Source organism: Falco punctatus, assembly GCF_963210335.1.
Source record: "Falco punctatus genome assembly, chromosome: 2".
NCBI classification, from domain to species: Eukaryota; Metazoa; Chordata; class Aves; order Falconiformes; family Falconidae; genus Falco; species Falco punctatus.
Window position 1 is genome coordinate 42,461,888 of NC_137581.1, and position 25,471 is coordinate 42,487,358.

At 35.3% G+C, this 25,471-nt stretch overlaps 1 protein-coding gene across 4 annotated transcripts in view; it reads right to left on the bottom strand.

The window, feature by feature from the left end:
• Window positions 1-4,229: 4,229 nt before the first annotated feature.
• The window catches only part of KLHL1 (kelch like family member 1), a 252,713-nt gene continuing 231,471 nt past the window's right edge, over window positions 4,230-25,471 (bottom strand). For 2 of the 4 annotated variants that reach the window (XM_080376862.1, XM_080376863.1), the window contains 2 exons: window positions 21,021-21,192; window positions 4,230-19,656 (listed from right to left, as the gene is read on the bottom strand). In XM_080376862.1, coding sequence (XP_080232988.1) covers window positions 19,597-19,656; window positions 21,021-21,192 — 232 coding nt within the window. In that variant the 3' untranslated portion in view covers window positions 4,230-19,596. Of the gene's footprint in view, window positions 19,657-21,020; window positions 21,193-23,208; window positions 24,490-25,471 lie in introns of those variants that run through there. The other 2 variants (XM_080376865.1, XM_080376864.1) reach the window with 2 other exon arrangements.

The window sequence follows — 25,471 nt, forward strand, 5'->3', positions numbered from 1 at the left end:
AAGTTTTTCATCATGAGCATTTGCCCTCCGAGTGTACCAGCTGAGCCATTCATTTCTTGTAAGAGGAAGTAACATCAAGGACAGAGCAATGCTGGGTTCAACGCATAGGAACATGAGTTTACAAATCATTGCACAGAAATTTCCAGTTGTCGTTATCTTACCGTATGAACATTTCTAGAGACTAATTTTATGACTGTCAATTTTCATTACTGTAAATGACTCTGAAATCAGAAGCTGCTCTGAGTCAAGAGATTTGTTATCAAATTTAATGGATTTAATTATTAAAGATAGCCACTATATAGTTTTTTAATCTGAACTTTAGGATAAAACTTGACATTTCATGCAGTATTCATCTCACTTAATTTTAGCCATCTACAGCACAACTGTGTGTATCTGAGCTATTTAATTATGCTTCCTTTATAAAAAGTAAAAAGGAAGAAAGAATTCTAGTATTATTCCTCTCCTTAATTATCTAATTTCATTCACCTAATGCAACAAATCACTCCCAGACAGCCTTCAGACACGGCTAGATCCTATGAAATATTTTTATTGCTTTTTCCTTTTCAGCTTAAACCAGTAGTGTGTTTTGAAGACTATAGTTTACCTCCATGCCTTAACATTCATAAACTAAAATATGGCTGAAGAGCGTTAAGGTGAAACAGTAGAGAAAGGAACAGGAAAAGAAGGAAGATTTATTGTAGAATATGGAATGTCTGAGGAGAATATATGCAAGAGGTATTTGAATACAGGAACTTTACCTTTTATGGTAAACAGGGACTGAAGGAATGGAAAGCTGAAGCCCTAAGGGAGGAAAGGACAGTGATCATGAACATGAGACTGAGAAGGACTGTGAAAAGGTGTGATCTGCTAAGGGTCATGTAAAAAGTGGAAAGAAAGTCAGTCATTGGATAAAATAATTTAAGCTAATTTGTTTGCATAGTCATTTTTCTTCTTCTTCTTGAATAAGACTCCTACCACAGAATTTTTAAAATGACAAGTACACATAGCTATGCAACTTTTCATTTAAATTGTAAACCAATTTATTATATTAATTCCTTAATAGTTTTTTGTCTATAAAACACAGAACTGCATGGCAAATATGTCTAATAGGTCTAAAAAAAGATCTAACTTTTCAAATATATGATTATTTAAAATAAACACATTTCCTCATAGTCCACTGTAGCTATTATAATGCTTCCGCTACTTTCTGTACTCAATAAAATGTTTCAGGAAGACTCAGAAAGTCTTAAGAAAAAGGCTGTGCAGAAAGAATTTTGTTCTTCTGAGATCTGCTGTAGTTTCCACAAAAGTATGTAGCAATTGTTCTAATGGTAAGACATCTGTTTTATCCATCAGACACATCTCAGGCCAAAAATATGAGCCATTTGACTCTTCTTCCACTGTGGTAGTACCAGATTTATCCCTATCTGTTAGTTTACTATTCATTTTAAGAAACCAGTCTTAAAGTTCTGAAAATACAAGCTCATCTTTATGGTCCTATGAGTTTTTATATAGGCACGTTATTGAAAAGATTCTGATCAAACATATCATATGCCCATATTCATGTATAGGATAAGGAGTAAGCTGGTATTACTCAAGTTACATTTTTCTTTTCTTAGCTCAAGTCAACTGACTGAAATGAGATGAAAATTCCATTTAGTCTGTATTTCATGCATCAGAAGCCTTTTCAACATTCATGATTAACTTTGATGGCAAAAGCTATCATAACTATGCCACAATATTTGTCTTGTATTAGGGTTTAAAAGCCTTCAGACATTTATCTTACGTTGTTGGCATATTTTTAATAATTTGTGTTTACATAAAATGCAATACTTTGTGCTTTCTGAACCAATGGTTTATGAAACCATTGTGACCATTACAGTGTTCTGTCCCTTGAAATCAACATGCACTTGGCCTGCTACTGAAAAAAATCATTTTTCCCTTTGAAATCTACAGATTCCTTTTGAAATCTATAAAATCTATAAAACATCTTATGCAGAGACAAAAGCCAGAATTTTTTTTATGATGAACACCCACATTAACAAATTAGAGAGTTGCACTCCTCACACTGGTGCTCGTGCTTTCTTTCTCTGGCCCAATGAACCTCTCATTCTGTGCTACCTAATGACATGTTTGCAGCAATGTGGAGATTGTGTTCTATGAAATCTCCTAATCATAGTTTGGGCACCAACAGCAAGGTAGATGGGTATAGGAAGTCACAAAATTAAACACGATGTTACAGAGAGAGTATAATATCATGAATTCACAAAAATTCACTTTTTTCAGTCCTTGGATGAAAGGAAATTGTGGATCAAAATATCAATGTGATTTGTTTCTGCTGCTTTTTTTTTTTTTTTTTTTTTTTTTTTTTTTTTTTTGTAAACAAAATTAATATGTTTGTGTGAAAAGAGAGCAACAGAGAACTTTGTGGACTTTACTAGAAAAGCTGCTCTGTATTAGTTTAAGAACCTTGATATTATTTTACAGTTTGTAAAGAATGGTATCAGCTTTAGATACCTTCCATTGTCATCATTTACTTTTCAAAGTTGCAAGGCAATAAGTGTCCTCCCAGGACAACTGGGGGCCTGACCAAAATGTGGTAAAGAAATGGGCTTAGTGGTATCAGGCATAAGGATATCTAAGACAGGAATAATGTATGTTTTTATATCCTTTGCCATTTATGAATCAATTTTTGAGTTAGCTTCCAAGCATTCTTGTAAGAAGGTAGCTCCATATTTTTAGTCTTCTCCTGCTTAAACATCTTATTTTAGTTTCTGTCTACAGTTTATTCTTAACCACTCTAATTTTTTTCCCCGCTGTTCTGGTTTCAGCTGGGATAGAGTTAATTCTCTTAGTAGGTAGTGAAGTGCTGTGGTTTGGATTTGGTGTGAGAACAATGGTGACAGCACACCGATGGGTTTGGTTGTTGCTGGGTCATGTTTCTACTCAGTCAAGGACTTTTCCATTTCTCAGGCCTTCACAGTGAAAGGGCTGGAAGGGCACAAGAAATTGGGAGAGGGCACAGCCAGGACAGCTGATCCCAACTAGCCAAAGAGGTGTTCCATGCCATGGGGAGTCATGCTGAGTATATAAACTGGTGGGAGTTGGCTGGGGCCTGTTGATGGCTGCTCAGAAAAGCCTTACTGATGTGATCACTCTCCTCTAGTGACCAGCTACAGAAATGACCCCTGAAAGTAGGTGCTTTTCACAGCAGCTGGGGTTTCAGTAACCCTTGGGGACTGGCTGGGCATCAGTCAGTGGATGGTGAGCAATTATATTGTGCATCACTTATTTCGTTTTCTCCCTTCCATGTAGATTTTATTCCTCTCCCCTTCTCCCCCTTTTTCTTTAAAATTGTTGTTGTTATTATTATTGAGGGTTTTTTAAATTTAATTTTATTTTAATTATGTAATTTTCCTTATCTCAACCCTTAAGTTTTACATTCCTTTCCAATACCCTTCCCCATCCTTTTGTGGAGGTGGGGGATGGACTGAGTGAGTGGCTATGTGGTGCTTAGTTATTGGCTGGAGTTAAATCATGGCACCTGCCTAATATGATCCAGTAAATAATTACTTTCTCTTTCTGATCAGTTTTTCCTATTTTTCCTTTGTAGTCAGTAATCATGGTCTATTTCATCCTTAATTTCACTGTGCTCAACAATAACTCCTTGTACAGTAGATTTTGGATCCTCCTGTCCATCCCCTTGCAACTGATCCAGCATGAAACAATACTTCATTGAACATGAATGATCAGAGGGAAATGAACAGAGACAGTAATAAGTGTTTGTTCTTTATACATACAAAAACTTTCTGACGGGCAAATTACGAAAATATTGTGCAATATGGCTCTGGACAATAGAAGGAAAAAAAGCCTTTATGATGTTATAATTAGCAATTATTTTCATTTTTTGGCTGTCAAGATAACTAATAACTCATCTTCATCAAAAGGAAAATAATTTCCCAATACTTATAATAGGGCAAAAGGAAAGGCTGTATTGGGTTTGTGTGGCAAGGTTGGGGGGTGGGGTGAGGGTAAAGGGGTGGCTTCTGTGAGAAGCTGCTAGAAGTTTCCCCGATGTCTAATAGAGCCAAGGACAGCTGGCTGCAAGACACCCATCACTGGCCAAGGTCAAGTCCTTCAGCAAAAGGGGTATCACCTCTGGTATAACATTTAATAAGGGTGAAAAAACCCTGTGCAACAGGTTGCAGCCAGAGTGAGGAGTGAGATTTGCTGTCAGGACTTGCGACACTGTGTGGGACCCACGCTGGAGCAGTCTGTCCCTGAAGGGCTGCACCCCGTGGAAGGGACCCACACTGGAGCAGTTCATGAAGAACTGTAGCCTATGGAAAGGACTCACATTGGAAAAATTCTTGGAGAGCTGTCTCTCATGGGAGCAACTCCATGTTGGAGCAGGGGAAGTGCATGAGGAGTCCTCCCCCTGAAGATGATGAAGCGGTAGAGACAACGTGCAATGAACTGGCTGAAACCCTCATTCCCTGACACCCTTTGTCGTTGCAGAGAAGAGGTAGAGAAAAATGGGAGTAAAGTTAAGCTGAAGAAGGAAGGCGTGGGGGGAAGATGTTTTTAAGTTTTGGGTTTATTTCTCATTGTCCTACTCTCATCTGATTGGTAATACACTAAACTAATTTTCCCCAGCTGAGTCTGTTTTGCCCATGAATGTAACTGGTGAGTGATCTCTCCCTGTCCTTGTCTTGTCCCTCAAGTTTTCTGTTACATTTTTCTCTCCTGTCCAGCTGAGGAAGGGAGCCATAGAGCAGCTCTGATGGGCACCTGGCATCCAGCAAAGGTCAAGTCACTACAAAGGCTCTGGAAGGATAGATAGCTGTAATGTATCCATTTCCAATACAACATAAGCAAGACTTCTTGATGAAGTACATGTACACAAACAAGACGAAGTTGAAGGAAAAGTACTGAGAGGAAGAAGAAAACTATGAGTTCCAATTAAATGAGGCATGAAGGAGACAATGAGACGCACCACAAAAAGAAATAAGAAAGTTTAAGTTCCTGGGGGCTAAGTAGAATGCAACAATAAGAAGAAAATTGGAAAAAGGAGGGAAATAGAAAGCACTGTAACATTAGAAAAAAGAAATGATGATATGAATGGGACAGAAATCTAGAAGTGAGAATAGGATGAAACATGGATAAAGAAAAGGAGGAAATGCATAAAAAAGTAGCAAGAAAGCATAAATACAGTTTCTTTCTAGGTCTTACATTTTCATGCAAGGATTCAAAACTGAATCTTGAACCACAAAGTATTAAATAATGTAATATCTCTGATAAATAAAATCTCTCCTCATATAACATCATGATTTGTTATTCTAAGACCCTTGGTGTATGATCTTATTCATAATCTGCAATACAGTGATCAGGGCTCAAAACCTATCATATTACTTTAGAAAAGTTAGGTTAGCATGCCAGATGGGTTTGACCATGTAGCTTATTGACAGAGTAAAAATTACGTGAATTACCAGGATATAGAATGTAGCTCATGGCCACATTTGACAGCTTCCTTTTCATTAATTTGAATCAGGAACAACTGCCCAATGTTTGACTGTATGTTTCTCAAGGGAAATGTTGAGACAGTAAGAAAAGTGATTTCTATGGCAAAGTTATTGTATCAAAAGTTAAACTCAGCTGAACATGAGAATTTCTTTCTTAAATATTTTCTACCATCTTTTATAGAAAGGAATTTTGACACTGCAGCCCTCATCCAAAATAGGTTAAGATAAATGTTAGAGAAGTATGCTCTCAGCAAAGTTTCTGCATTTAAACTGTCCATCTTAGAAAGTCTGATAATGTTATTCAAAATTCCTGCTTATTGATGCAATCATGTCTAAAGTATTTGTCTCTCCAAGGAGTTAATCACTTAATGCAAATTCTAGTATGTGCATTCTTCATGCTTCAGGAGTCTCTATTCAAATTTGACTTTGGCAGAACTTTTAACCTATCTGTCATGCATCCCTTTCATATCGTCATCAACGTATATTACTATATCTTTTTATAAAGCCTGTGTATGTTAAGTATATAGTATGATCCATGTTTCACAGAGATGGGAGAGGATTTTAAGAACAGGGAATACATGATTGTCCTAGGTTATAAATGAAAACTAAAGAAAGAAATTTGATGGAATCTTGGTCAATCTGAACTGTCCACCCAAACTGTGGAGAGTGCAGCTGGATCTCGCTGTAGGATGAAGTCAGAATAAATCTGGAATGTACAGGTGGGCCCAGGAAATATGAAGTACTCCTAGATACTATAACACAGGATTTTTTACATCACTTGTTAACATTATAGACACTAAACCATTCCAACTATGTGTGATTCAAGACATCTCTTTTGCCTGAACAGGTCCATTTTTTGACACTGATAATATATTTTCTTATTGATCATCATATTAAACAGCATCTAGACTCACTTGCAGTTCATATCTCTTACTGTAATTAAATCCTGAAACATGTGGCTGTGCATGTAGACTTCTTTTTCTTCTTTTTGAGGGGGAGAAGTTCTTTCATTATGTTTCCAATAAAAGGAGATCAAAAAAGTTGAAAGTGTCAATTGTTGATGATTTTATGTGTCATTTCGTTATGGTCTTGATAGTCTGACTTAAGAAAAGGATAAATGACTTAAATTTTATCATAGTCTGAAAATGCTTGCCCTTTGAATTTACTTAAGAGAAACTGGATATGGACAAGTTTAAGACATGCAAGCTAAAACCCTAATTGTGTTACGATATCCATTTAAAAGAATCACCTGTGCAACATAAAACCAGGCATATTTATTTTTGTGCAGTGAGATTTTCAGGATTCAAATTCCTTAAAAACAAGTCATATTAAATAAAGCCAGATTACAAATTTAACATTGTGCTCTATGTCTTCACTTGCATTTTATACACACATGTCCAAGATGTAAGGGAATCATGGTAAAAGCATAACATTCAGTAAACTGCTCTGCAAATATTGCAAAACTCAGGACAGCTTAATTGAATGTATTTACAACTATATTTGTACATTTTCATAATGTGTTTATTCTCTCACATTCCAAACCATTGTGCACTTATTTTGCTCTGTAGTTCCTTACCATACTAAATATACTCATACCTCAACATCCCAAGATGTTGACAGTTTTGTTTTCAATTAAAACTTCAAAACTTCTGACTGGACCAGTTTGACATAGAATTCATATAATACATCTGAAAACACACTCATATGACAGCACTGGAAAGTTCATATTTACGACATACTGCTAACCACATCATTTACTTCAACTATCTCCCATTGGCAGAGAAGACTCAGCTCTTGGTTTCCAGTCTCTTACACGGAGCAAGCAGCCATAATCTGATCCCAGCTCTTCCTGGTATGCAAGGTGAAGGCAGAAGCTTTGCAGTTAAAGATTAAGTCATCCATCAGCATAAATCTACAGACACTGTATGTTAATGTGACCATTCTAGAAAAAATACTACTTCTGGTTTTTGTTTAGGTCTTTTTTTTTTTTTTTTTCCCCAGTTAATGAAGTCATTCATCCTGTGCACAACAGTTGCTTCTGTGCTATTTTAGTTAAGGCTCTTCCTCTGTCTAATTGTAACTTTATGCTTATTTATTATTTATGACAACACAAATTAGTGAACATACACAAAAATTAAAAAGGACATAGACGTTATCTGTTTAATGGTTGAAGGTTTTGGGGGTTTTTATGACTTTTTAGGAGGGAAGAAGGAAAAGACAGCAGTCAAGCAAGTTAAGTTCATTGAAGAACTTGGATTCATCTTTGTTCTGTTTTGGTTTTTTATGACTCTCGGTTCCCTAATTTCAACTAAACATAACCAAAACTATCTTAGATTCCTGGCATAGAGAACATGTTTTGAAAAGATTATGTGTTGTGTAATCTAATTCCAGCAGAATCCTGCCATATACTTTTCTGCAAGGTTCCACACACATAAACATGTTACATAAACATCTTTAATAAAATATAGCCACAATTTCAAAAAATGGAATAAAAAATAAGCATCTAAATTTAAAGAGCAAAGAAAATTGTCTGTGATTTTAAGAAGTGCTAAATATTCACAATTTACAATGAAATGAACAATAAATCCAGTTTTTCAGAACCTCACAAAGAAAGATTGTGAATTTGCATTTAAAAAAAAAAAAGTATGTACTATAGTTGCACAATGGATCAGTTATTTCAAAGCTTGTCTTTAATCACAAAAAGAATATAATTCTTAAATTATGACTACATATAGCTCTTAAAGGATATGTAGTACGGTGTAAACTATTTGCAAGGTAAATGATAACATGGATAAATCTATAAGAAAGTCAAACAGATTTACGATTTTAGACAGATCATACTAGTTGGAATTTTTCTACACTTCATTGTTGAGATTTCTACAAATTTAGGTGCCTAAATTTGAGTTAGTCACTTTGGCACCTTTATAAATCAGAGGAATACCATGCATGTCAAATAGGTAATCTATCTGTATGCCTGTATTTATATGAGATGAACCATCCGATGGGAGGTGTCTGTTTTTCTCCAGTTTGTTTTCCTACACAAGGGCCAGGAATAACTAATAACCATTTATTACAGCAATCTAATAAATCTAAAATTTTTAAATAGTCTTATTTCTGTGTTCTGAAGGCTTTTACTGTTTAATTATATGGAAATGTTTTGCAGTTTACTGTATTAAATTGATCCCTTATCCCTGAAATTTAGTTGGATACCTACAGCTTAGGTAACGAGCTGCAGCTACAATTTTCTGAATACTTTTTCTCCTTCTATTAATGAAGACATATCTTTTACTTCTTTTGCATGTCATTTGGCAGCTCAAAAATATCCACTCGCTGAAGATCATAATAGTGCTTGATTTCAGAACAGGGAAATTGTTTTTGTTCAGTATGTAGTTGAGTCTTGCAGTTATGTTCTAAATGGAATTCCTGTCATAATTATTTGAAACAAATGTTTGTGTGGCCAGTTCCTTCTGGGCATTTATCAGATTTTACAGATTCATCTTGTCCGACTTAAAAGTTATCTTAAGAAATGTAGGTGTGCACAGTGTGAATGTCTGCATTTGAACTTGCCATTTTAGGCTCCTTTTGCAGCCAGCAGAAACACACTTTTAAAGTGTGATTTATTTCACCTTTAGAATGAGATTAATCATATCCTAGAAATACTTATTTTGCTACTTTAGCTATAAGAAAAAGCTTAGGATGTATAATCCTAATGCGGACATTTACACAGTGGTTATCTATATTTGAGAACACGATATTAATGAAATAAAGAAATGGATATTTATTTATTCACCTTGCTATTGCAAGTCTTCTTTCTCTTTTTCTGTTCATATGGGTCAAATTACCATTTTCAATTAATTGATATGCTGGAAAATATACAGATGTAGAAAAAAAATATAATCCTAAACCCTGATAGACTCTGTTTCCACGCTATGCCTACATGTGAGATTTTCCATTATGTGACTGAAATATGCTGTCTGAATCTTTACAGAACCGCACTCAGACAAATTTTACTATTAAATAGAAGCAAACAAATAAACAAACCAAGAACTTTACATTAGGCAATACCAACTACTATGGGTGATTTTTTTAACAGCTCTGCTGAGTAAGGCTGGTTTACTCATGATTTGCTTACAGAACGAATTTCTGACTGAAGTAATGCACAAAAGCTAATTTTCATGATAAACAGGATCTCTCTGACTTAGAATTTCCCATACTTAATCATATTATGACAGTATTAATGAGTACTGAGTGTGCTCTCACACCTATGTACACTATATGTGTCATTCATTGGACAGTCAAGGTTAATGTTTTCAGGTTTAAGCAACTGAAGTAAAACATTTTTAAATTCAGCCTTTCTTATCACCTAGGTGGGTTGCAAAATGCCACCTTCAAATATCTAATAGCACTGGGTGCTTATATATGTATATATAGAGAGAGTGAGAGGGATCATGGATTTTATTTGCCTATACATAAGCACTTTAATATCATCTGGGATACTTTAGAGCTTCCCATCTGAACTTCTTTTGCCACTCCAAAACTTCATCTCTGTCATACCTACCAGCCCAGTGTGGATATCTTAGATAATTCTGGGCATCTCAGAAGGTATTAGACACTTAAATGGAGGCAGCTAAACTGAATGCTCATCTCCTTAATTACAGTATCTCACCTTTGAAACACTATTTCTTCCTGAAGGCCTTCAAAGGTAGCCCTCTCCAGTGAATTTTGCTGGGGACAGCCTCTAAATTCGAAATAGTTCACTAAGGATACCAGACTTTAGATATAACCTACCCATCTAAGTGAAGACTGAATACGAACCTGGTTCACAGACCTAATTCTGAATTAGCCATAGTCCTAGACTTCTGCACCTTCATTTTTATTTTTTTAATTATTTTAATATATTTTTTAAGCATCATGTCATCATGGAAAACGTGGGAAAATATGGTGTGACAGAATTATAAGTTGTTTATACCTCAGCATTGACTGCTTTTCAAACCCTTAGAGGGTGACATGTTTGACAGCTCCATAGAATCATAGAATCATAGAATTGTTGAATCATGGAATAATTTATGTTGGAAAAGACCTTTAAGATCTTTGATTCCAACCATTATTCTAGCACTATCAAGTCTACTGCTAAACCATGTCCCTAAGTCCCATGTCTACACATCTTTTAAATACCTCCAGGGATGGTGTCTCAACCACTTCTCTGGGCACCCCTGTTCCAATGCTTGATAAACATTTCAGTAAATATTTTTTTCCTAATATTCAATCTAAACCTCCCCTGGCCCAGCCTGAGGCCATTTCCTCTTATCCTGTTCCTTGTTACTTGGGAGAAGAGACCAATACCCACCTTGCTACAGCCTCCTTTCAGGTAGTTGTAGAGAGCAATGTCTCCCCTGAGCCTCCTCCTCTCCAGGCTAAAGAACCCCAGTTCCCTCAGCCATTCCTCATAAGCCTTGTGCTCCAGACCCTTCACCAGCTTTGCTGTCCTTCTCTGGACACACTCCAGCATCTCAATGTCTTTCTTGCAGTGAGGGGCCCAAAACTGAACACAGGCCTCACCAGTGCTGAGTCTCTAGTACTGCTTAGTACTACTGCGGGCCACAGTATTTCCATAGATCCCCAAGGGGAAGCTGTGGGTAGCCAGTAATTATGGGCTGTATTGTTCCCTACCACTGGATGTCTTACTTATGCTAGTGATTTTCTTTATGGTTTAATTTCCAGCAGCTGTGGTCTTGCACGTGGAAATCAAAGTTTTGCTGATAGAAGGATTTTGCACAGTGCCTCTGCCTCTAAAGTGTACCTAATCCCCGTGTACTATGAAGCAGAGGTATTACGAGGGAATTTGCAATGAAATGTAAGGTTATACCAATCTGACCAGCTTTACACTGGATTTAGAATAAGGCTGAAGAATCATTATTCTGTTGAATATTTTATACATTCTCATTTAAGTTAGAACAGATACATTGCACGGAAAAACTGTTTTTCAACATGAAGTATTTCTGAAGTTACTTTTACATATTCAGATTCTCCTCTGAGGTGGTAGAGAGCCTGTAATACCTAGTATATCTGCTTGGTGCAGTAGATGCAAAAGACTCCAAGAACCTGATATTCACAGAATTTAAAGTATGTAGCTAGTTACTGACTTCTAAGATATATCTGAGCTACTGTTTTTCAATATTGAGGTTTTAAGGATTACTTTGGGATAAATAACATTTTTTCTTTTGTGGTGAATGTACAAAGTCAAGCCCCTATTTTACATGCAGCAATATGACTGCTTTCAAATAGTATTTCAATTTATGAGCCAGTAGATTGGTTGCAAAGTTATTTCCTTAAAATCAAACTGCTTCTGTTGGCAATAAAATCCAGTACCCCTGGGGAATGTCTTCTTGCAAGAAACACATCTGTTTCCCTAATATTCCTTTTACATTTCTGAGATACAGTTATTCTACTGCATTATCCTTCACATGATATTTCTATTCTGGTATTTTGATAAATATTATACTAATTACACTGGATGTTCTATTTGGTAGGAAAGCTAACTTTGAATCAAACTTCTACCAAGGTTGGAAACATGCTCTCTGAGCAGGCTGGGATCCTGATTTCTGATTTGTGCATACCACACAGAAGATTCACATGTGAGTTCCAAATATTGCATTTGATACTTTATTCACTCAACTGGAGATGTCCTTTGGATTAGAAAAAATCTGGAGACAATGACACACATTCACAAACATGAACATCTACAAGAGATCTGGATGCCAGCACTGGGATCATGATAAATATTGCATGACTAAACACACAGTTTTGTAAAGTTGGAGTAATTTGCAAATAGTTGGAAGCTCCATATTAAAAATATTTACATTTTTAGAAAGTTTACATTTTTTTTCAATGTGTAGATATTTAAAAGACTGAAGACCTATCAAAGAAATTTTACTTTGGAAAAGAAAAATAAACCTTTTATTTTTATGACATGCACACCCACTTTGCATATAGAGTTGTAAGTAATTTGTTACTGGTATAGTGTATTATTATACTTCTTGCTTTCATCAGAAATCTGTGAGAAAATACGTCTAATGGCAGAAAGCCTCTGCAATATAAACAGAAACTGGGAGTGGGGAAGGGAGAAAGGTAGCAAAGCAGTGTTTTACAAGAGCCAATGTGCAGCTGGATTGTGAGGACATAAAACTAAACGCAAGTATATGTATGGGAGATTTAATGTCAAAAAAGTGCACTAGGTCCTGTTCCAGGCTGTGAACTTTATATAAGTAAACAGTTTCATACTTGGTGTTGTGTCATCAGATTCCATACATGCACATAGTCATTGTCTAAGTTTCCCACAATATTACAGAATTATTGTAATTTATTTTTGCTATTTGATAACAGTTACAGGAACTTTTTTTAAGCCTTTGCAGAATTGCCTTCTCTATTCATTCCTTGTGAAATAACTACTTCAAAGTCATATGTAACAGGGTACATTCTGTTATATCCAGTCCACTGTGAGCACAGTAATAAGGAAAGACTTCTAGAGTGTGAATTCTGTTACAGAAAATTTGTATTTTGTTCATAATCATGATGCACATGTTTCTGGTGTTTGTTCAGAAACATCAAGGACTGAGCCATTAAAACTTGCATAACTTCAAACTCATTTGTGAGTTATTTTTATTGTTGTAATTGAAAAGTGTTTAAGTCATTGGCAAATATATTAAAGGGAATTTATTTGGACCTGCTAAACATATAAAACAATCTGAATAATATAGAGAGCCTTTTAGATACATTTTAACATGAGTACTTTTTAAATAATGGTTAATTAATGGCAGTTCATTGCAGAAGAGAATGATATTCAAGGAAATAATTCTTTGTCTTTGCCAAAATGGTTCCCTTAAGTCAATTAATGTTAGCTTAAGAGAGTAATGTTATGAGACAGGAAACTTCCTGAAAGCATCCTTAAATTGCCTTCATAATTTGCCCAGTTTCATATGTTTAGAAGTCTGTTCTATATGCAAAATGATTTTTTAACATTTACTTTTGCTTTTAAACAATAATATTTTCATTGCAAAAACACATGTACAAATATGTATTGAATAATTATATTTAAGGACAAAGTAACAACATTCTTACCTTCAAATGTTTTTATTGCCTTGTTTGTGGCTTTGATTTCAATGAAAAAATATCAATAACATTGGACCACAAAATGGCAATAATAAAGAGCTCTACTACATAATGACTATTAAATTACGGTTTTCTACATAGATCTTCACTAATACTGATTATATTTCTAGCATCCCTCACTGTCAATAATAAAAAATGTAAATGTAAAAAATAACTAAAAGGAAAGGCTCAAAACTACAAGGTAATCAACAGTTCCATAAACAATAGAGGATCACACGATAGTCTTTCTTTTCCAAAATGGATTTTTTTAACACTACTGTATTGGTAAAAACAACTTGAAAATGGCACCCTCAGAGTAATAGAAAAATATTTACCTATTTTGCTTGATCAGTTTTTCTATTGAGTTCAATTTGAATTATTCCATATTTATAAAGCCTCAAATGTTGTCTAGAAACAACATTTAGAGATGTTAAGAGATGTGCACACACCTGCAGGCCTATGATCTTACTGTCATCACAGAGACATTGGAATGGAAGGATACAGGCTCTTTAGGAAGAACAGACAGTGGAGATGAGGAGGGGGGTGTTGCCCTGTATGTCAACAATCAGCTGGAGTGCATGGAGCTCCTGGGGACAGAGGAGGAGCTGGCCAAGAGTTTATGGGTCAGGATAAAAGGAAGGGCAGGGACAGTTGACATTATAGTGGGGGTCTGCTATAGGCCACCCAACCAGGAAGACCAAGCAGATGAGGTCCTCTATAGAGAGATAGGAGCAGTCTTACATTCACAAACGCTGGTTCTCATAGGAGATTTCAACCACAGCCTGGGAATAGTACAGAGAAATTGTCTGAGCAGCTAGGGATCAGGTTAAGAAATCTGAAACCTTGATAGAATTAAATCTGGCCAGGGACATCAAGGGCAACAAGAAAAGCTTCTACAGAAACATCAGTGATAAAAGGAAGAGCAGGGAAAATGTGGGCCCTCTCCACAGGGAAACAGGAGACCTGGTTACCTGGGATATCAAGAAGGCTGAGGTACTCAACGACTTGTTTCCCTCAGTCTTTACCAGCATGTACTCCAGCAATATCGCCCAAGTCACAAAATGCAAAGGCAGGAACTGGGAGAATGAAGAACGCCCCACAACTGGAGAAGATCAGGTTCAGGACCATCTAAGGAACCTGAAGGTACACAAGTCCATGGGACCTGATGAGATGCATCTCTGTGTCCTGAGGGAACTGGTGGATGAAGTTGTTAAGCCACGATCCATCATATTTGAGAAGTCGTGGCAGTGCAGTGACGTTTCTCCTCACTGCAAAAGTGGAAAATTAAGTCCCTTTTTTACAAAGGGAAAAAAGGAAGACCCAGGAAACTATAGGCCAGTCAGTCTCACCTCTGATCATGGAGCAGATCCTCCTGGAAACTATGCTAAGTCACATGGAAACTAAGGAGGAGGCTGGTGACAGTCAGCATGGCTTCCCTAAAAGCACATTGGGCCTGAAAAATTTGGTGGCTTTCTACGATGGGGTTACAGCATTGAAGGATGAGGGAATAGTGACTGATGTCATCCACCATGACAACTGACACTGTCCTGCATGATATCCTTGTCTATAAAGTGAAGAGACACAGATTTGATTGATGGACCACTGAGTGGATAAGGAATTAGCTGGATGGGTGCACTCAAAGACGTGTGGTCAACAGTTCAATATCCAAGTGGAGACCAGTGGCAAGTGGCACTCCTCAGGGGCTGGTATTGGGACTGACATTTTTGACATCTTTATTGGCAATATGGACACTGGGATTGACTGCACCCTCAGTAAGTTTGCCAACAACACCAAGCTGTGTGGTGTGGTCTACATGCTGGAAGGAAAGGATGCCATCAAGTGGGACCTTGACAGGCTTGAAAGGTGGGCCCGTGAGAACCTCATGGAGTTCCACAAGGCCAAGTGCAAGGTCCTGAATGTGGGTCAGAGCAATCCCAAGCAATACAGGCTGGATGATAAGTGGATTGAAAGCAGCCTTGAGAGAATGACGTAGTGTTGGTGGACAAAAAGTTCAATATAGCCTGCCAATGTATGCTTGCATCCCAGAAATCGAACCATATCCTGGGCTGCATCAAAAGAATCATGAGCAGCAGGTTGAGGGAGGTGATTCTCCCCCTCTACTCCACTCTCATGAGACCCCACCTGGAGTACTCTGTTCATCTCTGGGGGCCGCCAACATAAGAAGGGCACGGATTTGTTGGAACAAGTCCAGAGGAGAGAGATGGAGATGATCAGAGAGCTGGAGCACCTCTTCTGTGAAGACAGGCTGAGAAGGTTGGGGTTGTTGAGCCTGGAGAAGAAAAGGTTCCAGGGAGACCTTATAGCAGCCTTCCAGTACCTCAAGGAAGCTGGAGAGGGACTTTATACAAAGGGAAGTAGTGACGGGAAAAGGGGGAATGGCTTTAAGTTGAAAGATGGTAGATTTAGATTAGGTATTAGGAAGAAATTCTTTACTGTGAGGGTGGTGAGACACTGGAACAGGTTGCCCAGAGAAGCTGTGGATGCCCCATCCCTGGCAGTGTTCAAGGCCAGGATGGATGGGGCTTGGAGCAGCCTGGTCTAGTGGAAGGTGTCTAGTAGAAGGGGCTGGATCTAGGTGATCTCTAAGGTTCCTTCCAACCCACACCATTCTATGATTCTGATTTCCTTATGTCTATGCCAGTTTTTGAATACAAGTCTTCAGGCAGAAGAATGACTACTTCCTGCCAGTATTGTTTTCCCTGTCTTCACATAAAAATCTGTATAGACTTGTCCATTTATAAATAGCTTTTCTAGCATTATGTCCTTCACATTCCTCCTATTTCAAAACCAGAAGCAGCAAGAATGAAAGAAATAAAATCTCTAATAAATAAATAAAAAAGAGGAGGTTTTGACCCATAGAACAGAGAAATGCAAGGCTTTGCAGTAGTCCCAGAGGACCTTAATTTGAGTTACACCTGAGGACCTTAATTTTTATTAGTTTTACTTATGTTAGATTAATACAAAAGGTGTTCTTATATAAGGTTGGGCAACAGGAAGAAAATAGGTATAAGGCCTATGTATACGCACAGGCTAGTGTGAAACAGACTTTCTAGTAAAACTAGTTAACATTCTGGAAAAAAAGCATGCTAAAATGAATAAAAGAATGGAAAAGTGAAGAGAAAATGCTAATATTTCAGAAATATTCAGGATAATAAGCTACAACATTTAGAAGCAGAATTTTGAGGATTTTAATTATTGATTTCACTGAAATTAATATTTGTTGCAGATCTGATTCCACGGTGATTTTCATACTGTGAAATCAAAGGGATCATATGAAAGAAAAGGTACCATGATACATTAACAATAAGATAAATTTCCTATAATGTAATATTGTTTAGTACAAGTCTGCCTATCAGAAGCAATTTTAAGTCTTAGACATAAAAAAGGGATCTCAATGGATCACAGAAACCAAGACTAAAATTATATATATATTTTTTAATCCACTCCCTTGAAATAAAAGGTGAAACTATTATTGTTTTTAATAACAGCAGAGTTAACACAACAGTAAGAAAAACTTAAAATTTTATCAAAAAATTATCCCTAAATTCTGTGTAGAAGAAACTGCAGAATATATTGATGTAGGTGTGTAAAAGGAATCTGGAAGTCAGATTTGGTTTTTATTGTGGCTAGATTTTACATAATCTAAATAAAAAAATAAATAATTTTATTCTTTCAGCATAAGAGAAGTGGAATAATTGAAAAATTTCACGGGAATAGTGTTTCATTTTGGATAAATAAAGACAATTTGAAAATGTGTAAAAGGAAATTGAGAATAAAAAAATAAATTGAGGATAAATTGAAGATAACAATGATCAAGGCACACAAACAAAATCTGCCATGGGCTGCAATTAATAGAAGTAATCCTTTCTTGAAGGTCAGTATATAGGTAGAGTAATCATATTTCTATTGTGTATGAATATAATGTAATCAAAAGGAAGTTCAGGGAATAAAGTTAAAATTAAATTCCTAAGTTCATTAGGTATCTGTAGGTGAACTAAATGCTAATGTCTATATTTAATTGTAATTATAATTCTAGAATCTTCTTGGCTTAGTCTCAGAAGCTTATGATTTTGTGAAGCAAAATTTGTAGAGCTGTAACATCTTTTATTCAATAAGTTGTTATAGTTGGGTAAAAATGGACATGCTTCTCTGTGGAAGACTAATTGCAATTCATAAACCAACTCACTGGGGAAAACTAATATTGAAGATTTTGCAGCTGATTTCTAATTAGAACAGAGAAGCATTTAAAAGATTTAAACCAATACACTTAGGCTTCACAACTGAAGTTCAGTTTGTGTCAGGGAACAAAGATCTCCATCCATGCTGATGCTGTTAGAAGGAAAGACACATCGTCAAATCAAATGTCCCAAGTAGGTGGCTGTATGTATTTTTTAATCTCAAATGGTTTCAAAGGGTTTTGCTAAGAAAACTCTTAACTACAACCAGAATTGCTTCTCAAAATTGCTAGACAGAGGATTGTGAGGTTTCTGCTTCTGGACCATGAAATGTTTCCTTAAAGATCAGCTAGGCTTTAAGGAAGAGGTATACTTGGTAGTTCTTCTCCCAGAGCCTATGCCTCTCTGAATAGCAGAATTTCATATTCCATTAGTGGCCTTAGGATTTGAATTGATTCAGCTGAGCAGATAGAAAGCATCAGTGTCAAATCTACTGCCAAGGCAAAAGCTCAAAGCATCCTTACTGCCAGAAATGGTCAACCCTAAAGGGAAGCACAGATGACACTAGTATATTTACCATATGAACTTTATTAGATCAAATGGTCTAATTTTCCTTATCCAACTTGCATTTATTTTCAATTCCCTCCTTGCAGTTATTCTCAGTCATAAGTGGAAAGTCATAAATTGGCAGCTTTAATCAGGAAAAGTTGTGTATGTACAAGCATTAGAAATAAATAAAATGTAGTGTTTTTACCCCTCCTGAAATGTTAGAAGAGGCTCTATGAACTGTTCTGGTCATGGTTCATTGGTTACATGATGCAGTGAAGGAACAGTATTAATTTTCCAGCTTTTCATGAGCTTCCAACATGCAGAAGATGCATTAAACAACGAGATCAGAGCCCACATGCTTAATTTGAACATAAGATTAAGAATTAGGAAACTGTTATTTTGCCTCCCATATTTGTAACAAAGCCCTAGTGCAGCCAAAGGATTGCTTTGTGTACAATTAGGTTAAACGCACAGGCTTCCCTTTCAATACGCTCCCTTACACGATGCATTAACACAGGCATGGAGGTAAAATCTGAAGTTACCAAAAAAGAGTCACCTTGGAGATTTACTTTTATTCTTTTTTTTCTTCCTACTGTAGAGCAACAGGTCAGTCATTATGAATGAAACCTGAATATCCAGACTTTGCAACCTCTTCCCTTCAGTAAGAACCAAACTGCCTGTTTAAATGAAAAGGCCATAACCCATTTGAAGACAAGACCTAAACAGATGATTTTATATTACTATCTACTTTTGTCTTTTAAAAAAACACAGTTTAAAAGTGATTAAATGTACTTTAATGTTTCTGCAGTTAAAAGTCTTGTGGACATTAAAACCATTCTTGTATTCTCTCCTGCTCCTTCTGCAGAGCCGTCCCTTGATTATCCAGTTCTCCAGAACAAATTCATGAGAACAGTACCTGAACTTACTACTCCATGTTCACATATTTATGCCTACAACAGCTTGATTTTTTTTTTTCATGATCATGAACACTGATCATGAACAGGTTTTATGATTTTATAGGGCATAAATAATTAAATCTTTCTCACTTCCAAACTTCTTCAAGTTTGTGATCAACACCATATTCACTGTTTAAATCCTTGTTCTCATGAAGTTATCATTCTTATTGTCTGATAGAAAAATAATAATTTCACAGTCAGTAAAATTCTAATCAGTGCTGACAGTCATGGTTGTTTGATGACTACAACACAGGCACCAGCTCTTCCAATATTTAGGGAAGCCATCTGCAGAAAAAAAGATACAAATTAGCTAAACAGGAACAAAGCCACGCAAGAGATTGCAAAAGTGCTGTGTCAACTTTATTCTAAAATGGTCAAAACTAATGGGAGTATAAACTGCTAAAAATAAATACAACCCACAATATCCCAGTACTGTAGTTTTTAAGTTATTTACATAGGACATCTTTCATTTAAAAGTGTGAGAACAGAAAAAAGAAGTGATTTTAGAGCTGTCATCAATTTTGTGTACTGTTGACATGTAAGGGTTTTCTATAATCTGTAGGCTGTAGCTGTTACACATTTCCTAACTATCTGTCCAAATGTGGTTATTCATGGATTTTTTTACATGGACTGGTGGATGTGGGAAAAGAAACCTTCCAAAAATTCCTTATTTCGTACAGAATGTCATAAAAATGTTCTCTTCTAATTTAATTAATAGTAGGTAAAAAAGATGGGTTTCTGCATTAACTTTACACCATGTATGTCTATATTTAAAGTTGACAACAGAAGCCCCCCTTCACAATTGTAAAAAGAAATAGGCATTTTTTTATTACATCTGGCCTATTTTAAACATTTATTTTAGGATAAGATCATGCTTTTGAAGTATATTTTTTTTTTATTAACTTTAAAGGGAACTTATGGTGATTAATTCAGATGTAGACATCTACACTGGTGGAACAAATTACTTTTTCAGAAAGTCTAAAAAGAGAGTTAATAACAGAAAGTGTTGAAATAATCTTTTGTTTCTTTTTAAGTCTGCTATGAATCCAAATTTTTCCAAGCACTACTGTGATGTGCTTTCTTTCTACAACCAAATCACTAATCCCCAGATTCTTGCATTATACCAGTGTTTCTATTATACCTATTAATTTTTATATGGTTCAAAATTAGGAACATGCATACACACATTTCAAAATATCCATCAAAAACAAGAAAAAGTGAATTGAAAAATGAAATGAAAACCTGGCTCTCTACAAAAACTAAACAAATTTTCATATGAGGATCCGCAGGACATACTGGTTACCAATTAAAATTTCAGATCCATTTTGACACTTTTTATGACATTTCTTCGGCATGAAGAAAAAAAATGATATAAAAATTGATCAGAACAGGAATTTTGTCTGAAAGGTAACAAGATAATACTAATGACTGCTTATTCTGTCTTTTTCCAGTTTCTTAGAATCTAATTCTCTCTTCTTTATCTTCAAAGGAAACTCCTGACATAATATTTGATAAACTACTAAGACTAATTTTAGAGCTATGACAACCTCAGATACTACTTTTTTTTTTTCTTTTTTTCTTCAGAAAAGTAATGTTTTTATGTACAACTATCAAAATATGTTACAAACAAACAAACACTTTCTGATTACCTGTGTCCATTCATTAGTTTGAGGGTCATAAGCTTCCATAGTGTTCAGGTATGTTTGACCATCGTAGCCACCTACTGCATATAATTTGTCACCAAGGAGACAGACACCAACAGCATCTCGAGGCATACTCAGTGGAGCCACCATTGTCCATGTATCAGTTTTTGGGTCATACCTGAGGAAAGAGAAAGGAAACTGAATGTCCAGGCAGAAGATAAGTGTTGTTTCATGCTGATCTTCACCTTCCGGTGGGGGGTGGGGTGGGGTGGGTGGAATCCTTTAGCATCCTATTTAGCACACATTTATTGTGTTCCCAATTCAAACCTCTAAATGTTGATTATAAACTTTTGCTTAGCTAACCTTTTGGAATAAACCAGGGTATTTGTGGGATAAGGTGTCATAAAAAGCAGTTTGAGAAGGATATAAAAGCAATATCTGGATGTATGTATACTTTAATGTAAATATTTTAAATTGGGTATTTCTTGTAGCACATTAAAAATGTTTTTTTCTAAAATTCTATTACACCATATTTTAATTTCTAAAATTATCCTACACAATGTTCATAGCCAGAAAACCTTCCTAAGTATTCAGGGCATATGCTTAACTGCATTAGAGTTAGATTCTCCTGACATTTGCTCAAGTGAGGAGAGTAGTACAAGCAGTAACCACCACGGAATTGTTAAAACTGAGGCCAAAATTCCTTTTGTATAATGAGAGTCACTTTAAAATTAAACATTAAGCCTACGCCATTAATTCAGATATTCATTAACAAGAAAAATCAATTAAATTCAGAAGCACTTCCATTATATCTATTTTAGACATCTGTAAAACAGAAATTAATCACCTTTTGATAGTGCCTCTCACTTTGTTACTAGGACTGTCTGGAGTAGTAGGTTAAACTAGATACGTCATTTTTAGATGACAGATATTACTAAAATAGAATACTGTTTCACATTATAAAAGAATTAATGTTATTTGTCCTTAAGCATCCCTACTATGTAGCAGAATCACTTGATAAACAGTTTAAGGACACAAATCCTTTGACTGACTTTAGACATTTGCTTAAGTGTAAGGTAGATCACATTTTGGGCATTATAATTTCTCTAAATTAATTATCAAGGAACTCTATATTGGCTAACAATCTTTTTTATTTACAAGTCCTCTAGCTACTATATTGTTATGAGACTACAAACCACTTTCTCCTACACCTTTAAGAGACAGTATTAGCTCTAGATTAATTTTTTTAGAGATAGTAAAGTTCTTTCAACATATTTACTTGTACTCTAAACCTTATTAACTAGAAGCTGATAATCCTACAGAAAGCTGTATATACATATACTTTACAAAAAAGGAAAATTTCAGGCTTTCAATACAAAGGCTGATTGTAAGGGTTCTTGTAGCTATTTCAGTCATTCATATTTTCAGTAAGGAACTAGTAGGAATAGTGTTTGAAGTCCCATGTTACACGTGAATACTGGGAAATACTTAACTTTTTTAATATAGATGTTGCAACAACATTATACTACTTTGCTTATAAATGCCTTGTTCATAAATATGACCTTCAAATTAGACAGTAAAAGAATTGTCTTTAACCCTGATGAAATTGTTCTTGACAGCCGAATAAATTTTGAAAAAAAAATCTGCTCATGTACTGACTACTAATCCTTCTGGCTTTATCGGAACGCCTCACAAAATAAGATGTTAAAATTTTGTGTTTGACTCTTTACATCTAAAATACCATTAAATTGATTGTGTTGTTCATTTTATTTTATTATTTTACAATTTATTTTATTTATTCACATTCTTTCATTTTTCTATCCTTCCTTAAGAATTTTTGAGTTAAATATCTAAATATTGATAAATGTATTTTAAAACTTGAGAGGAAAATACTTTAAAGCAATGCTTGAATATGTGGAAGGGAAATGTACATGTAATAAGCCAAAAAAAAGAAAAAAATAGGTTTTGAATGGATTTTTTCAAAGACTGTGTGACTTTTTCAAAGACTGTGTGACTTTTTCAACAACAGCATTGTCTGCTTCTAGCTGAGTTTCCCAGCCAGTGAAATGCACCAGTGTGCATTGTATCTTCACCTGCCTAAAGACTCTTTAATAGACTCTTTGATATACTACACTTGAATTACAAGAACCAAGGTGAGGAGGTGTAAAAGCAGGGAAACTAAACACAATTTATATTTTTTTTACTTTATTTTTTTTTTAATTAACAGGTATAAAAGTTAAACAGAATTCTTGTAACTCAATTCTGACAACAAAATAGAACTGCACAAGAACTAGGTTTTTGTAATTGCCAGGAAAATGTCTGAGATTTTTTATATCCTTTCTTCTGCTAAAAACAACTGTACATTTCAGCTTTATAATAACCAGGTAAGCCCTAGGGTGAGAAGGGTTATGGTAAAAGTTCCTGAATGTGGAAAGAAATCAATTTGAAATCAAGGTGAGATGAAGGGGAAAAACTATAGATCAGTTGCTTATGTTTTTAATAGCTGTAAAGTTTTGACTAACATTTGGAAAATAAAGCTGCTTCACAAAATCTGCCAAAATATCTCCAAAATTTTGTAATTCCTAAAAAGGAACTAGATATTTTAACTTTAAATAGGAATACAACATTGTATTTGCCCAGCTTGTGAAGAGATGACAAGCATAACTATTATTTTCTTTTAGAATGCTTGAATCCATAGGAAAACCTTTACAATTGCATCAACCTTCAAAGAGATCAAACTAGGACTCCTAGTAACTACTGAGCAGAATTTAAGCAGTAGCATTTAAAAAACACGTATCTGCTCTCACTAGATCTATGTAATCTCGAAAATAGTTTTAAAAACATTATGTCTGGTTCGACAGTTCAACAGGAGCAAACTGGCATTTGAATAAAGCACATCTTATTAGGCTGTATCAGAATGACAAAAGGACTGAAGAAGAGGGAGTTAAAAAAGTGATATTTACAGAAAGTAAAACTTTCAGAGACATAAAATAATTTACTATAATAGACCTTACCACTTACTAGTCATTGGTTTCCTAAATTATTGAGCAGGTTTTATTTTTTGAAGATGATGTATTATTTTTTAATGTAAAAATAGACACATTAAATCACATCCTAGCTACCTTATAAACTTATCAATCACTGTGAGGGCCATGACAGTTTTTTCACATTTTGTGTGAGTTCACTGGAAAATTCACATCCACTTTATGCAAGCTAATAGCCTCACAAGTTCTGATTTGTTAGTCACAACTTTGACTCTGGAAGCTAACTGCCCATAAAGTATACTATTCACATTTTTTGCTATCATTGCAAAAATACTTAAGACAAGCAACACTGTATAATGTCATTCAGATACAAGTACATAAAATAGCTTAAGTATATGTGGTTTAGTTTGTTGTCACAATATCCCCTTGAGAAAGACAAATGCGATGGGAGGTGGTTTGTCTTCAGCTCCAGAAAGGTCTTCTTTCAGAGACTGCAAAATGAAAGTAAAGCTCCCTTACAATAAGCAGAAGTAGTTGGAAAGATTTCATATGTATTAATATTGTCAGTAATAGTCTTAATATAAATTTATTTCACTGAAAATTCTTGTTATTGTTCCTTATAAATAGAGGTCCATGAAGATAGGCCCTGTAAGCACAGGCATCATGGTATTTGTCTGATGAACTCCCATCTGTTGGAGGCAAGAATTATTGTATTTGGCAGTCTGTGACCTTTGCTTATATGCAGTGGAGATGGAAAAGAGTCTAAGACTGAGCAAAATCATATGGATAACATAAGGAGTAAATTTTAATTTATAATCTTTGGATTACATAATGGGTAACTTAAATGCCAAGCCACATTCAGCAGAAGAAATAACTGACATTCAATTAAAGTTTAACCCCATCAGAAAATAAATAGATAAATCTCTCCCAGCACCTATCTTTACTTCTATGTTAAGATAAACCAACTGCTCAAACATACCTACTTTAACCTTTGCAACCCATACATATTTTGAGAGTGTATTTTCCTTACTTTATTTTAAAGCATACAGAAAAGGAAAAGTCAAACCATTGAAACATTTGAAGAGTACCTCGAAACTGAATGCTATAATCACTCCAATTGTGCCTTACTGCCCTACTAGATCTTCTTCAATTTGCAGAATACCCACTTACAAAACTCAGTGTACTGTAAATAGAATGTATACAGCTTGTATCGACACATCAGAAAGTGGTGATGTTGCTAAAGGAAGCAATACTATGTACTGTAAATATCTATCACTTAAACAGTTCTATATTTCTTCTTTGCTCGGCTACATTTTAGTTACAAAATGCTTCTAATACAATTTGGTGTTACAAAACTATTTCAAGGCTGAATTTTTGTCTCTGAAAAGTTTATTTTATTACTCTTCAATGTGTAGTATTGTGCCTTAAAACCAAGGATTTCTTAAATGAGAGGTGAAGAGTGGATTTTTGTGT